Here is a 16,723-nt window from a genome sequence, read left to right on the forward strand (position 1 = left end):
CAGAGTTTGGCCCAAATTTATCTTGGATTAAAAGCAAATGGAAGTTGCTTCAAGCATGAGGGCTCAAGTTGGGTAGAGAGAACTGGGACACGTGCACTGACTCCAAACCTATCTTCTCTTCTCTTGACCTGTGGGCTGAACTGCAGGGAGGATTCTAACTGCATTGGAAAGGGACACAGCTCAGTGGTATAGCATCTGCCTTGCATGCAGCAGATCACAGATTCAGTCCCAGGCATCTCCAGGTAAGGCTGGGTATGTCCCACCTGAAACCCCGGAGAGCCACTGCCCGTCAGTGTAGACCAGCCTTCCTCAAGCTTGGGTCCCCAGATGTTGTTGGACTACAACTCCCATCTTCCCTAGCTGGCAGGACCAGTGGTCAGGGATGATGGGAGTTGTAGTCCAACAACCTCTGGGGGCTCAAGCTTGAGAAAGGATGGTACAGGCAATTCTGAACTAGATAGACGAAGTCTCAGTATAAGGCAGCTTCCTATGTACCTAATCCTCTCTTCAATTGGAAACCCTGACTGCAGGTTTTTCCCAATCCTGGGAAGGATTCTAGCCATGATCCAGCTGAATATAGCTAGAATCCACATTCAGTCCTGCGAATTGAACCACATTGAGGACTTTCTTCAAAACAATCAAGCAGTGAAATAAATAACATTGAAAGATCAAGAAAGGATCTGGTGTACCCAGGGACATTAGGACCCTACTTTAAGCTAGCACAATTTCTTTTGCATGTCTGGTGAAGGCTCAGTTCAAGTATTCCAGTTTAAAACTGGTCTGTGGCTAGCTGCCTTACCCCTCCCACACTCCCGACTTTTCTTTCTCTGAATCAACCTGCCAATGCCTGTGAATCAGGCTTATTAAAGTTAACAGGGGCACGCATAAAAGCGAGAAAAGCATCACCTTAATTCCCAAGCACATAACATCCGACGCAGTTAGCAGAGCCAACAATCAAAGCCCGGAGTAGAAGCCCAAACTGCGGGGGGAATCTATAGGTTGTCAGAGTGAAGTAGAGGTTAAAGAGAGGAGATGGGAAGGAGAAGGAATAAATCAGCCACTTCCCACGGTGCGAGCAATAAAAGCTTCAGAAGGCGCACAGCTTTAAAGGAGGGAGTGTGAGGAAGAAAGATGGGCTGGCATCCCCTTTTTGTTTATTGAGCGGTAAATGTATTGTGCCCTCGGCAGAAGCAAAAAGAAGAGGGAAGGAAATGCAAGGGCAATGAGAGATCGGAAAGTAAAAGAAAAAGAATTGGACTGTGGCAGATAGGACTCCCCGTCAAGCTGAGCACAATCCTCACAAGGGCTACCAGTCTGACCTGAAGTCTCCAAGTTTGCCTGGTCCCCTCCAGGTGAATCTGCTGGTGCCCAAGGGTGCCTTCAATTTATATATATATTAAGAAGGCGCTGTGCGTCCAGCTTTAGCCCAGCAGGACCTGGCTATAAATTATAGTGTAGACACTTGGGCTGGGGTTGCCCTCCTGTGCTCACCTCTCCCAATTAACCCCAGTCACCAGGGGCCACCCTACGTCTCACGTTTCAGCCCCAATATCTCAGGGTTGGTATGCTGCTGATCTGGCAAGCCTAGTTCTTACCAGCTGTAGTTTTTAGCAATCTATTTAGATTCGCTTCTGGTGAATCCACAAAATGTACAATGCTCCCCATGCCCCCTTTAAAAAAAATCACTATTTAAAAATAAATAAATTGGCTGGGTAATTATTATTTTTTTAACAGGCTTCCCCAACTTAGAGGACTCTGGATGTTGTGGGACTTAAACTCCCATCCGTTCCAGCCAGCACGGCCAATGGGCAGGGATGATGGGAGTTGTAGTCCAGCAATATTCAGGATGCATCCTACTTGTCCCATGCTATCTACTCATAGGGCTGCCACACATCCAAATTTTTCCAGACATTACCGGGATTTCAAAGGCGGAAATGACGTACAGGATGAATTTTCGAAAGGCGGCGCTTTGCCCTGTTTGTCTGGTGTTTTTGCAAAAAACAAAACAAAACAAAAAACTCAACATTTTGGGGGGGGAGGGGGGTCCTGGATTTTTACTTTTTGAAATATGGCAACCCTATCTCCGCATGGATCCGAGGGGTTTTCTGTTTGCCATGCCACTTTCCCCAGGAAAACCTGCTCTTTACCAATGAATCGGAGCAAATGGCAACCCGCAGAAAGTCCAATTGATGTGTGTTCCAAATCAGTGGTAAACAACTGGTTTTCCTGCAGGAAACAGGCAGGACAAGCAAAATCATATAAGAGCTTTCAGAGCGCAACAGGTTGAGAAGGCTGTTTGAAAAGGGGATTGAAAACTGCCTGCAGTGGCTACTTCTGTAGCTCAACATGCTCTGGATTGCCAGTGTGCAACTCAGCTTTCATATAAGTTGATGCATCTTCATAAGAAAGGAGAGATAGAGGAACATCTGAGATTCCTAGACCATCCTTGTGCTGACCTGTAGCTCTTCCTTCAGTGTTAGACAATTGACCTGACTTCATATTTATTTTCTTCTTCTCCACACCTCCCTCCCTCATGAGAGCAGACATACTTTAAGCTCTCTAGATGCAAGAGGAAACATGTGCCAAAGCATCTCTACCATTGTTAGACGGAACTAAGCTATTTCCTATCAAAGATGTATTTCCATTAATAAACATAGCTTTCTTATTTTCCTAAACCCAGAGACTTGGTGGGATTGTATCCAGGGCAAAGTGTGCTGCTCCAACAGGGGTTCTGCATGCAGTTTCTGCTGAGCATGCAACTGCAAATGCTAAGACGCAAAGCAAGTAAGAAACACAAATCCTCCTCTGGATACATCAAACAAGTTCCATCTCAGAGTTCTCACCAAGGCGCAACCATGCCCTTTCAGCCCCTCCTCTGGCACTGTGCAGTGGAACAAGAGGATTATAGGGGCGGAAGTTATTCAGTTGCAACAAGTTAGATAGCTGCCTAGCTGGAAGGGAACTTCCCTGTCAACATTCATCCAGTTTGCACCTCCAAAATGTTCCCAGTCCAGTGGAAGAGAGGAATGAGAGGTCAGTGGAAGTCAACAGATGTAAACAGAAGAGGTTTCAATTTCCTTTACTGTGCAAAAGATCTAAGAGCAAGCGAATTCAGCATTGCAAAAATACAATAATTTCGTATTCAGTTAACGCACAAAAGCACTCCCACTACCAGTGGGGGAGAAATTCAAGTGAATTCGAATTTAAAGGTGAACCTACATAATCCACACTTTCCAAAACAATGTGAGAAGCGAAAAACAAGCATCCTTCAAAATCCACACTACTCTGAATTCTGCAATACAATTCTCCAGCCAAGTGATGTGTGCAAAAAATAAATATACAGGTAGTGTCCATAAAAATGCACATGTTGGTGAAAACAGCACACAGAAATGCCTTGTTTTAGGGGGAATTGCTGTGGAAAAAAATACAGACATCTTTACGAAACTTAAAATGCACAAGAAAGGGACCAGAACAGCACACAATTCTTACACAGGAAAAGAACAAAAATGCCCTAATAAGGGATTTTACAGCATGAGGAAAGCTTTGAGGTTACTTAAGGACCTTATGGTGTAGGCAGAGGAGGACTTAACCTGTAGAAACTAAAATTGTGGGTATTGTTCTATGTTCATTTATTGGGAAGCTGTATATACTGCCCTCCAGCAAAACTTCCAGGGTGGTTTAGAAAAAGCCATGGAGGATTTATAGCAGAGCTTAGAGAATTGTGTCTCTTAGGTAAAAATTTAGGACCCACCCCCAAATGCCAGATTTAGAGGCAAAAAAGAGACTTGTGGATGAGGAATATTTGTTAGCCAGGGGGTTAGCCAGAAGCCCTCGGAAAGGTGTGATGAGGGCCAACACTCAGTGCTACTTTCTCAAATCAACCCTCCAGAAAAGCTGATTGCAGACCACTGATTGCAGAAACGTCTTCCTTACCTCCAATTCTTGCATTGTATGCAATTCCCACTATGCAGTTGGAGTTGTTTGCGGACGCTGCCACTTCCCCGGCACAACGGGTGCCATGCCTGGGGAAAGAATACAGAGAATGTTATTTCTCTTTCAGAAAACAAATACAGTCATACCTTGGAAGTCAAACGCCTTGGAAGTCAAATGTTTTGGCTCCCAAACGCAGCAAACCCGGAAGTGAGTGTTACGGTTTGCGAATGTTCTTTGGAACCCAAACGTCCGGCGTGGCTTCTACAGCTTCCGATTGGCTGCAGGAGCTTCCACCTTGTTTTCCAAACGTTTTGGAAGTCGACTTCTGGAATGGATTATGTTCAACTCCCAAATAGATATATCTCTATCTCTATCTCTATCTCTATCTCTATCTCTATCTCTATCTCTATATCTATATCTATATCTATATCTATATCTATATCTATATCTATATCTATTTGGAGGGGGGACAGAGGGAGCAGACTGCATGTGTAGGGAACACTGAGCTTTATTCCACATGCAATCTGCTCCCTCTATCCCCCCTCCAAATATATATATATATATATATATATATATATATATATATATATATATATATATGCAGGTTTTGGTGTCTTCGGGTGTCTTCCCGTGTAAGAGTTGGGGTGTCTAGGCGACGTTTCGACGAGGTCTCACTCGTCATCTTCAGGCTGGTGCTTTCGGCTTCTTGTTACTGGAACAGAGCAGGATCTCAGTGTTTGAGTTCCTATAAATACTGTTGAGGGGGTGTGGTGTATAGCCTCCAACGTTCTGGGCAGAGAGGAAGTTCCCAGGTTAGTGTGCCTTTTCTTCTTTTGTTCCTTAATTACTTGAGGGATATCTTGAGTGATTTCTTGAGTGATATTCTGAGTACCACTTAGGTGGGTCATTAGGTGTGGATTAGTTGCTAAAGCTTTCGTGTCTTGACCTCTTGAGCTTGTGAAGAGTTTTTCTGAGAAGATGGCTGTACTGCACTTAGTTGTGCTCTGGCTTGGCTTCGTGTATAGGGGCGAGCTGTGGTTTTGTGCCCTGTGCCAGCCAGATCTGTGTAGGGATTGCAGGGGGGTGCAGCATCCGGAGGTGCCACTATGGTTTGGCTACTGGATGGTGTCTGTAATTTATCTGTGGAGAGGGTCTGGGTTTGGGTCTGGTGTGGTTGATTGGTGATGGCGTTCTGTGTGCCTCTGGTTCTGGTGTCGGTTTTTGTGGGGAGGGCTAATTTCCAGATGTCTGGCAGGCGGGACGTGTCGTCACGCTTGTTCATGTTGTGAGGGTGTTTCTCTATCTCGATGGCTTCCATGATTATTCTCTTGTGGTGATGTTCCATGTTAAAGAGCAATTTGGAATCTGCAAAATTAATTTCGTGTCCTGTTTCTTTCATGTGTTGGAAAAGAGAGGAAGTTTTTTCTTCTTTTTTGACGGCATTCTTGTGTTCTGCGATACGTGCATTTATTCGTCTGTTTGTTTGTCCAATGTACGTGGCTGGGCAGACTTTGCAGGGTATTTCATAGACCCCTTGGTTTTCCAACTGGATTTTATCTTTGGGGTTTCTGAGGATATTGGCTATTTTTTGGTTGGTGCAAAAGGCTGTTTTGATATTGTGTTTATGGAGGATTTTGCTAATTTTATCTGTAGTGCCCTTGATATAAGGAAGGAGGGCCATGCCATTGTTTTCTTCTGTGTCTTGGTATCTGGGGGGTGTTTCTTTTTGGATTAGCTTCGTAACCCTGTTTTGCTGGTATCCATTGGCGATTAACACATTTGAGAGATTCTGTAACTCAGTTGTCAAGTGGTCTTTGTCAGCCAGGCGTTTGGTTCTGGAGATGAGAGTCTTGGCTACGGAGTTTATTTGTGCAGGGTGGTGGTGTGATTGTGCATGTAAGTAGCGGTTGGTGTGTGTTTTTTTCCGGTAGATAGTGTGTCCTAGTGAGCCATCAGGTTTTTTGTAGATTAGGACGTCAAGGAAGGGAAGTTGGTTGTTGGCTTCTATTTCCATAGTGAATTGTATTTTGGGGTGTAGGCTGTTGAGATGTGTGAGGAAGCTATCTAGTTTTTCTTTCCCGTGTGGCCAAATTACAAAGGTGTCGTCAACATATCTGAGCCAAAGTTTGGGTTTGTGTTCTGACTTGTCTAAAGCATTGGTTTCAAAGTGTTCCATGTACAAATTTGCGATGACCGGTGAGAGGGGTGATCCCATAGGTGCTCCTTCTATCTGTTTGTATCTTTGTCCATTGTGGATGAAGTACGTGTTGGTTAGGCAGTGGTTGGTCAGGTCCAGGATGTATTCGGGGGGATTGTATTTGTTTTGAATGGCTGTCAAGGCTTCATTAATGGGCACTTGTGTGAAGAGAGATACAACATCGAAGCTCACAAGTAGGTCATCGGGATGTAGGTTTTGCTTCTTTATTGTTTCTATGAACTGGAAGGAGTTTGTAACGTGTGAAGCGATGGATTCTGCATAGGGCTGAAGTTGCTTAGCGAGAAATTTAGCGAGATTTTGTAGAGGTGAGCCTATGGAGCTGACTATTGGTCTGAGTGGTGTTCCTTCTTTGTGTATCTTGGGGAGACCGTAGAGTTTGGGGCATCTGGATGATTTTTCTCTGGGGATGATTCTTAGCTGGATTTCTTCACTGATAGGAGAGGCTTTTATTTTGGATTTGGTGGTTTTTTCCAGATAGGTGGTGGGATCTGTTTTTATAGGTTGGTAGGTAGGGTCTTGGAGTAATTTTGCAGATTCCAAATTGCTCTTTAACATGGAACATCACCACAAGAGAATAATCATGGAAGCCATCGAGATAGAGAAACACCCTCACAACATGAACAAGCGTGACGACACGTCCCGCCTGCCAGACATCTGGAAATTAGCCCTCCCCACAAAAACCGACACCAGAACCAGAGGCACACAGAACGCCATCACCAATCAACCACACCAGACCCAAACCCAGACCCTCTCCACAGATAAATTACAGACACCATCCAGTAGCCAAACCATAGTGGCACCTCCGGATGCTGCACCCCCCTGCAATCCCTACACAGATCTGGCTGGCACAGGGCACAAAACCACAGCTCGCCCCTATACACGAAGCCAAGCCAGAGCACAACTAAGTGCAGTACAGCCATCTTCTCAGAAAAACTCTTCACAAGCTCAAGAGGTCAAGACACGAAAGCTTTAGCAACTAATCCACACCTAATGACCCACCTAAGTGGTACTCAGAATATCACTCAAGAAATCACTCAAGATATCCCTCAAGTAATTAAGGAACAAAAGAAGAAAAGGCACACTAACCTGGGAACTTCCTCTCTGCCCAGAACGTTGGAGGCTATACACCACACCCCCTCAACAGTATTTATAGGAACTCAAACACTGAGATCCTGCTCTGTTCCAGTAACAAGAAGCCGAAAGCACCAGCCTGAAGATGACGAGTGAGACCTCGTCGAAACGTCGCCTAGACACCCCAACTCTTACACGGGAAGACACCCGAAGACACCAAAACCTGCATTCCTGTACCCGTGAAAATCTACGAAAGCAAATATATATATATATATATATATATATATATATATATATATATATATATATAGTGCCATGACTCCAGACCACTTCAAAATTACATGGTGGTGTCTGAACTGTCTTTTTTTCTAAAATAAAAATAAAAATGGGTACGCATTGAAATATGCAACAGCCTGATTTTCATCTTTAAGCGATTCAGTTCAGAAAAAGCTTTACCACTCCATTCTGAAGAATGCTATCTCTGCACATATACAAGTGTTTGAGTGAAAGAGTATACATTTGTTGATTTGTATCTCTCAAATATTGTGTACACAGGTACACAAGACTGTATGCTAGTTGAACGTTACATGTGAATAATAGTATGAGTGTACAGCTAAACCACCTTGTGTACACAGTTTGTACACTGTGAACGCCTAATATACGTACCCTGACCTTAATGGAATTACAGTGTTTTAGAGTGGGAAAGTTCTTTATCAAAAATCATGATGAAAATACCCCTTCTATTTTCTGTGTTGAAGTAGAGACTCTGTATGGAAACCCTCGCCTCTTGCGAGTTTTCAGAAGTGTGCAGGAGTTTTTGGTAACTAATCCCCCGAATTAATGAAGTGCTCAGAGGATTAGTGTCATTAAAGAGAGAAATTCACTGAAGGCCTCCATAATAAATACAAATAAAAATGAATTCTTGGCTTGGATTCTGCCGGTTTGGAAACTGATTTTGCACTGCAGCCAGCCATCTGTGAATTCCACCACACAACTTGCTCTTGTGAGGGAATCACAGGCAACTCTCTCCATACCAGGTGGGATGCAGCAGTGGAGCTGGAGCTGGAGCTCTGCACTTGATGTAGCCATCATAGCATCCCAAGTTAGATGTCACACCAAACCATGGTTAATGGTTTAGTCTAAAGCTTAGTTTTGGTTTGACTGAGCAGTTTTGGCCTAAAGCTGGAGCGCAAAGCAAACCATGTGGCCATAAACCATGGTTTGCCATTACATCTGGAAGCTGAAACCATGGTTTGAGTTCCACGTGATAGTGGAGATTATTATTATTTATTCATTTTTATTTATGGTTAACAGTTTTATCCCGCCCTTCTTTCCAATCAGAAGCATTATAGGTGTTAAACACTGGTCAAGTTATCTGGAAAGGGGAGGGGAATGCAGCGTTTTTCGGCGCCTTCAGATATGTTGTTATTATTACTACTACTACTACAGAGTTCCCTAGGAAGAAGGATAGACTGTTGGACCACTCTGGGAATTGTAGCTCTGTGACCAGAATGGGAGTCTTCCTAATAATTCTCAGCACCCTTAAACTACAGTGCCCAGGATTCTTTGGGGAGAAGCCAGGACTGTTTAAGTGGTATGATACACAAGATTGTATGGTTACCATAAGTTGTATTCCAGGCCTGAATGCACTTGGTTTGTTTTTTGTATTTTTCTTAAAAAACAATAAAATACTTTATTAAAAAAATAAAGTAGTATATTCAGCTACTTTAAATATACAAAATAAAAAATTCCTTCCAGTAGCACCTTAAAGACCAACTAAGTTAGTTCTTGGTATGAGCTTTCGTGTGCATGCACACTTCTTCAGGTATCTTTAAGGTGCTACTGGAAGGAATTTTTTATTTTGACTATGGCAGACCAACACGGCTACCTATCTGTAACTTTAAATATACAGTGCAGGTGGGGTTTGGGTTTAAGCACATGTAACTAGAACCATCTTTTATTCTTTTTATTCCACTCTTTATCCTGCCTCTATTTCTCTCCACTTCCTCTGTTTCACAAGCCCCTCAGGTAAGGGACCAGTACTTTTGTTCTTTGTAATGTACCATGTATTATAGATGGCCCAGCAGCGACAACCATACAGCTGTCAGATCATGTCTGTACTGGATCACTAACTTTAAAGGGGCAAGGTGTGGATAGGGTTATGACCTTTTTTCTAGTGGGGGTTTCAGAGCCTCAAAGGCAGAAGTAGCTGCTGCCAGCACAAAAAGGAAGCAACCGGTCACTGGAGATCTGTCACAGGCACCAGAGCCCTGCCTTCAAAGAGGCCACAATCTTCCTGGCACCTTGATGGCCCCAGGTGTTTTCCACTATAATTCTCAGTGCCAGATTTACACACACGTTAAGCAAACAACATCTTAGGGCCTCAGAAGATGAGTGGCCTCTAAATATACAATCGTACCTTGGATCTCAAACGCCTTGGCTCCTGAACAAATCGGCTCCTGAACGATCAAAACCCAGAAGGCAGTTTTCAAATGATTTTTCAGATGCCGAACGTTCGGCGCGGCTTCCGATTGGCTGCAGGAGCTTCCTGCAGTCAATCAGAAGCCGCGCCTTGGTTTCCGGAACATTTTAGAAGTCGAAAGGATTCCGTTCAGCTTCCAAGGTACGACTGTATATATCATTTTAATACTCATTTTCAAGTTAAGATAATTGGCCAATTTTCTTTATAGAAATGGGGAAAGCAGACTCTGAAAGGACAAAAATATACTCAAAGGCTGCACAATTATTTGTCATATTAGCCCAAATTCCTGCTAGTGAAACATGGTCTCCCTCCCCACTCTTGCACGATCCCATCTTGCTCTGGCGGGTCAAAAGAACCTCCAGAGCAACATGTGGCGGGGAAGGAGAGGGGAGATTGTTTCGGCTAGCAAAGCAAAAATGCCTGCACTGATGGAACAATCATGTTAGCTCAAGGCTGAATTCCATCCATTCTTTTTATAAATCTGTGCAGAAAGGACTATAATCTATATCAAAATGTAATTTGGCAAAGTGCCCGTATGCTGTCATACAGCACAGGTGGCAGCTGGTGTTTGGTTCAGGTTAAGTGCAGACCGCACCCCTTAAAGCATTAAGTCAGTGTTAAAAAACAGGCCTACTTGTTTTCATTGCTGGCATCATAGCGTGGAGTTGGGTCTTCGTCATCCCCATTGACATCATAGCTTGCACGAGGGTCCTGAAAGAAACAGAGGGAGTTGTTCACGTTAGAAAAACTAAGAAGTGATTGCCAGGAACAAGCTTGTACCAGGACAAGAGACACTCTGGCAGGACAGAGGTTCTTACAAACAACACAGTTTATAGGATCTAAATGTTATTAAATTAATAAAAAGTCACTATCAGTTGCAACAGATATTACTAGGCTATACAGTGGTACCTCGGGTTACATATGCTTCAGGTTACATATGCTTCAGGTTACAGACTCCGCTAACTGAGAAATAATACCTCGGGTTAAGAACTTTACTTCAGGATGAGAACAGAAATCGTGCTCCGGCGGCGCGGTAGCACCAGGAGGCCCCATTAGCTAAAGTGGTGTTTCAGGTTAAGAATAGTTTCAGGTTAAGAATGGACCTCCAGAACGAATTAAGTACTTAACCCGAGGCACCACTGTATGGGGCAAAAGGTTGGGCCTGATGTAAAGGTAGCTTCTTATGAGGTCCCCCATTCTGCCTCTTTTTCTGCCTGAAAAGGAAGCAAAACTCTAGGACAAGGGTAGGGTTCCTGTGGCCCTCTAAATGTTGCTGAACTACAACTCCCACCACTCCTGAGAACTGGCTATGCTTGCTTGGGCTGACATGGACATCTCTGCTCTAGGTGATGAAGAGGGCTTGCCCAGAAAGAAACAAATTCAAGCGGGGCTTTTAAAGCACATTCGGCTCTCCAAACAAAGCACAACAGCACTTTTAATGAAGAGCCCACAAGCCTCTTGAGGTGCCCCATTAACACTAATGAGAAACGCCAGGGATTCAATCTGATAACCGGGCATTCCTATTTTTTTACATTTCCTCATCTGAGGCTATAAGGAGCCAGTAAGCATCAAGCAAATGTCAATTCCAGAGCGCTGACTTCATCGTGCTCTCACAGATGTCCAGCCCAATTCTAAAAGCAGGTAAGCGTGCAAATTCAACAAAATGTTTTTTTTTTAAAAAAAAACCCAACTCTCCTCAGCGGCTTAGTTCACCTCACAGAATATTTTTTCTCCTTTATGGAAGCCAATAGACAATACAATGCATTTAGAGTATGGGTGGGAGGAAATTGTTTTGAGTTATTCATTTAGGGCTGTGGCATTTTATTTATTAAATTAGTTGGTTAGTTGATTTTTTTTAAAAAAAAATCCTGAAATGAGATTATGCTCTGGAGGGCCCATGTATAACACAGAGGCCTCTGAGCCACTCCCTTATTTTGTACTTGGAGAGATACCTATCAGATGAATCTATGGCGTGACTGCATTTGGAATATTGTGTGCAGTCCTCGTTGCCTCATCTCAAGCAGGATATTGCAAAGTTGGAAAAGGTTCAGAAAAGAGCAACCAAAATGATCAACGAGGAAAGGCTGCAGCAACGGGGACTTTTTAGTTGAGAGGAAAGTGAGCCAGAGGTGACATGACAGAAGCTTATAAAATAATGCACAGCGTGGAAAAAAAGTAGATAGAGAAAAGTTTTTCTTCCTCTCTCATAGCACTAGAATTTGTGGACATCCGATGAAGCTGTATGCTGGAAGATTTGGGACAGAGAAAAGGAAGCACTTCTTTGTGCAATGCATAGTTAAGCTGTGGAACTTGCTCCCATGGCCAGCGATTTGGAGAGCTTTAAAAAAGGATCAGACAATTTCATGGAGGATAAAGCCATCGGTGGCTACAATGGCTATTCTCTGCTTCTGAAGGGTGGAGGGTGTTGCTGGAGGGTGCCTGGGAAGACCAACAGGGTTCCTTTCTTAATGCCCTTAAGTCAGTCTTTCTGATAATCTAGATCAGGGGTAGGCAACCTAAGGCCTGGAGGCCAGATGCGGCCCAATCGCCTTCTCAGTCTGGCCCACGGACGGTGCAGGAATCAGCGTGTAAAAGGACAGTAGAATGTGTCCTTTTATTTAAAATGCATCTCTGGGTTATTTGTGGGGCATAGGAATTTGTTCATATATTTTTTTCAAAATATAGTTTGGTCCCCCACAAGGTCCAAGGGACAGTGGACCAGCCCATGGCTAAAAAAGGTTGCTGACCCCTGGAGTCCAATAGCATTTGGAAGGCCACAGGTTCCCATGCCCTTGATTTATTCAAATATCATGGTTCTGATAACACCAAGGTTGCAGGTTCGATCCCTGGATGGGACAGCTGCGTATTCCTGCTTTGCAGGGGGTTGGAGGACTAGATGATCCACAGTGTCCCTTCCAACTTTACAGTTCTATGATTCTTTGTGGCCCATAGGCAGTCTGCTGTCAATGCAGAACATAACTGAATCAAAGCCCAAGGTTTTTTTTCTGTTTTATTAAATTTGCTTAGTAACGTAACATTATTATATGTATTCTATAAAACAAAGAATACAAAACAAAATTCATTCATACTACAATGCATAACTACATAACATTGATATATATGGTTTTTGAAAAAAGGCTTACATAACAAAATCAATTCAAAATACCATCCGGTTTACTTTTTTCCCTCCCCACTCCAGCCCTCCCCACCTCCAGTCAGGCCTTCCTTCTTCATATCTTTATCCATGTATACAGTCTGTTCATTCGAGTTTGTATGTTAGGGTTGGCTTCCCCTCTTTCTATCCAGTTCCTGTAAAATGCCCATTTATTTGTGATTCTTTGACATTTATTTTCTCATCTATCCTCTGCCACTATCTGTGCGAATATTTCTGATTGTACGTATTCAAAAACATAATCATTCCATTTCTCCATATTCCATTTGGCCTTTTCTTTCCATCCCAAAGCAATAACTGCCATTCCAGCTAAAATCAAATCAAAGCCCAAGTTACCAATTTCCACCTGAGGCCACCTTTGCTCAGAAGCACATTCAATAGGACTCACTTCCAAACACCATTGTACAGTGGTACCTCAGGTTACATTCGCTTCAGGTTACATACACTTCAGGTTACAGACTCCGCTAACCCAGAAATAGTGCTTCAGGTTAAGAACTTTGCTTCAGGATGAGAACACAAATCCGGCTCTGGCGGCACGGCAGCAGCAGGAGGCCCCATTAGCTAAAGTGGTGCTTCAGGTTAAGAACAGTTTCAGGTTAAGTACGGACCTCCAGAACAAATTCAGTACTTAACCTGAGGTACCACTGTATAGGACTGTGGTCTTGAGGGCTAGTGTAAAAGAGGTGATCCAAAGGTCTCTAGCTTTACTTACATAGTTCTGCACAAGATCAGGGTGGTGCTTCTCTATGCCATCGTCGAGAATGGTCACCACGACATCTTTGCCAGTATATCCTCTCTGCCAGGCTGCTAGGACGTTCATTTCTGACCTACAGTCGCTGTTGTTGTCTTCGCAGTGCTGAGGGCGAAGGCAGCAGTCGGTTAGCCGTTTCTTCCTCACACAGACCAGCAAGCAACACTCCGCACGGCTAAACAAGCAAGTTTAAAAGCTAGGATAGGGGAAGGGCTGTAGCTCAGTGGTGGAGCATCAGCTTTGCATGCAGAAGCTCCCAGGCTCAACTCCTGGCATCTCCAGGTAGGGCTTGGAGAGAACCGTGTCTGAAAACCTGGAGAGCTGCTGCCAGTCAGTGTAGGCAGTACTGAATCAGATGGAACAATGGTCTAACTCAGTGTAAGACAGCTTCCTGGGCAGAAAGCCAAATTCAGTGGATTGGTCATTCTTGCCAAGGCTACTCCTAGAAGCTCAGGGGAGGTTTAAATGTCTCATCCAGCCTTGTGATGTGCTCTGTCCATCAATCGAAGTCAGCCTTGTAAACAGCAACTAGCCAAGTCTTCAAAACCAGCTGCTTAGGTTTTTAACTTGTAACCCAACTTAATGCACACAAATCTAAGCATTTTGAAGCATCTAAGATTAGGTTTCACATCCTATTATTATATATAAGAAATACTATGAGCAAAATGGGAAATTGACCTGGGTCGACATTTACGTTACGATTATTTTTAATTTGTACTTAAGCCTGCTTACTATGTCGGTAGTTTTATTTGTTAGTTTTTTTTCCTTTTTTATTTTTCTTCTTTGTATCTTTTCTAAAAGGCAATGTGTATAAAGTGTGATATTGTATCAGGCTGAATTTATTGACTGCATTCTGCTGATCTAGAGTATTTTGTATACACTATCCTGATTTTCAATGAATAAAATATATTTTTAAAGATAAATAGCCACTTTTTCTGGAATCAAGTAAGAATGAATAAACTGCCGTGTTAATGCAGCACAAACTGGGAAGAGGAGGTATAGAGTTGCAAGGGCCAGATACAGAAGCTCGGAGGGCCACGTTAGGACACACATTCACCCTCACAGTCTTGCCACTCCTGAAAAGCAGAGGAAGGGGGTGGAGGGAATGTGTGATTCTGTGATGCCAAAAGACTTTTACAAGATTCCCAAAATATGCATAATACGAAAACAAACAAACAGACACACACACACACACACACACACACACACACACAGAGTGAATGTATAGTTACCATGTACCACATTTCAGGCCAGAGTGGGTCATTGAAGGAAACAAAATGGTGGTCACGCCGAACGCGTCTTTTGACCCTTCGTTTAACTTCCTGTTGTTGCAGCCACCTTACCTAGAAAAAAAATTTAAATAGCAGTGTTTCACAGGAATGCTTGGGTTTTTTTAACAGCAGCATCAATAAGAAAATATTTGTTTGCTTTGACATCTAAATCCCAGTTCTTGCCATATGGCTCACAAATTGCTTATTAACTCTGTTTGTACGACCAGCCAACAACATACGCTCACAAAGATTAAGAGAATAAATTGTAACATTAAAAATACAATAAAGGAAGCATTCAAATTGTTCTTTCTGGCAATTAAACAAGGCGGCACAAATCAGAAAAATGGGATGCCCAGATTATGAAAACACATCATATCAAAAGAAGTTCCATTGAAATCAATGCCCTCTACATTAGGTCTACTCTGACTCTCACTAACGTTGTGTATCATCCAGGTTGTTGAAAGTAATAATATGCATACAAATGCACACAACCTTAAAACATCAAAAATGAACCTAACAACCTAATATGCATCTTTTTTCACCCAACAAGCATTCAATACGAACTAACAACATTTTCTCCAATTGAATTAATCAGTATCTGTTGTTTTGAAACTTGACTTTGTCTAGACTTATAGGCTTTTTTTGTGTACAGTATGACGATTTTGCAAGCAAAATATATAGAGATATAATTTTGTTGCATTAATCTCCCTATCTTAATACTGTATTGTTCTTGGGAATAATTCGACCCAGGCTTTTCTCTATTCTGTTTGATTTAACTATTCTTGTACTCTTATGCTACGAGCAATAAACCTTCGAGAATTTTCTTTTCTTTTCATGAACCTAACTAATTAACAAAGCCTAACTTATTCATGCCTACCCACAAGCCCTAACAGCACCAAAAACTGTTTGCTACTAATCTGTTCAAAACAACAAAAGAGGTCTGGTGGGCCTACTAGAGGTAGGGAATTCTACAAAAATTCGCCACAGAAAGTGCTCTCTTCCTTTGCCTTCATTGCCTGGAATGAAAACGCCTTTCCATTTTATTGAGGTGCCTATCTTAACCTCATCAGAATGACACTAGACATCAAGGCCATTTATCTAATTAAAAGCAGTTTCAAGCACATGAATAATTCCTCATCCTGTGAATATTGTTTTTCTAAGTAACCGTCTGCCTTTTTCTGGTTTTTGCCATTTTTTAATGGGTTTCTCTTCTTAAACCTAAACAAATCCCAGTACAAAGAAGCACCAACGTAATTCTTAGAGCAGCGGGTGCTTAGAGCCAAAACAAAAAACAAAACAAAAAAACCCTACTTCAAACACACGCCACAGAAGAAAAATGAAAGTCGGTTAAAAGGGCCTCAGTGAGTTTTGATAACAAAAGTCGAGATAAAAATTCTAGAATGCTCCCCTTTGCTCTGAAGTAGCTTTTGATAGAGCAGATGTTCCACAGCTGTACAGACCCCTCCACAGAACATTAACAAGATAAATTAGATTATAGGCATGCTGTATACCAAAAGTATGAGGTTTAAAGCAAATGTTTATTCATCGGAACAGATCGGAATTATAATACAACTCCACTGAATTAATGCAAACTTCCCTGCTCAAGTACATAAGAGAATTAATCCTCCACATCCCCAGCTTCTTACAAGGACAGTTTCATCAAGGAATGGAGTCATGAAAATCTGGGATTAGTCTCCAAGGTAGGAAGAATCCCCGAGGGGAGTCAAAGGATCTGAAGTGGATTCTCAGCAAGGGAGAACATTTCCGACACACGGATTAGCCTAAAGTTTCTGTAATAATAAATAGGAATCCCTGGGTGGGGGAA

General features: G+C 42.7%; 1 protein-coding gene across 4 annotated transcripts in view; it reads right to left on the minus strand.

Annotated features, from left to right (window-relative positions):
- The window catches only part of PCSK6 (proprotein convertase subtilisin/kexin type 6), a 109,772-nt gene that overhangs the window by 55,409 nt on the left and 37,640 nt on the right, over window positions 1-16,723 (minus strand). For all 4 annotated transcript variants that reach the window (XR_014519049.1, XM_083475030.1, XM_083475031.1 and 1 more), the window contains exons 3-6: window positions 14,860-14,970; window positions 13,589-13,732; window positions 10,339-10,415; window positions 3,934-4,022 (exon numbers count right to left, since the gene is read on the minus strand). Coding sequence is in view for 3 of the 4 variants with exons in the window: in XM_083475030.1 (XP_083331156.1) it covers window positions 3,934-4,022; window positions 10,339-10,415; window positions 13,589-13,732; window positions 14,860-14,970 (421 nt within the window). In the remaining variant the exon portion in view is untranslated. The remainder of the gene's footprint in view (window positions 1-3,933; window positions 4,023-10,338; window positions 10,416-13,588; window positions 13,733-14,859; window positions 14,971-16,723) is intronic.

The sequence above is a fragment of the Podarcis liolepis genome, assembly GCF_965112155.1.
Source record: "Podarcis liolepis genome assembly, chromosome: 14".
Classification (NCBI taxonomy): Eukaryota; Metazoa; Chordata; class Lepidosauria; order Squamata; family Lacertidae; genus Podarcis; species Podarcis liolepis.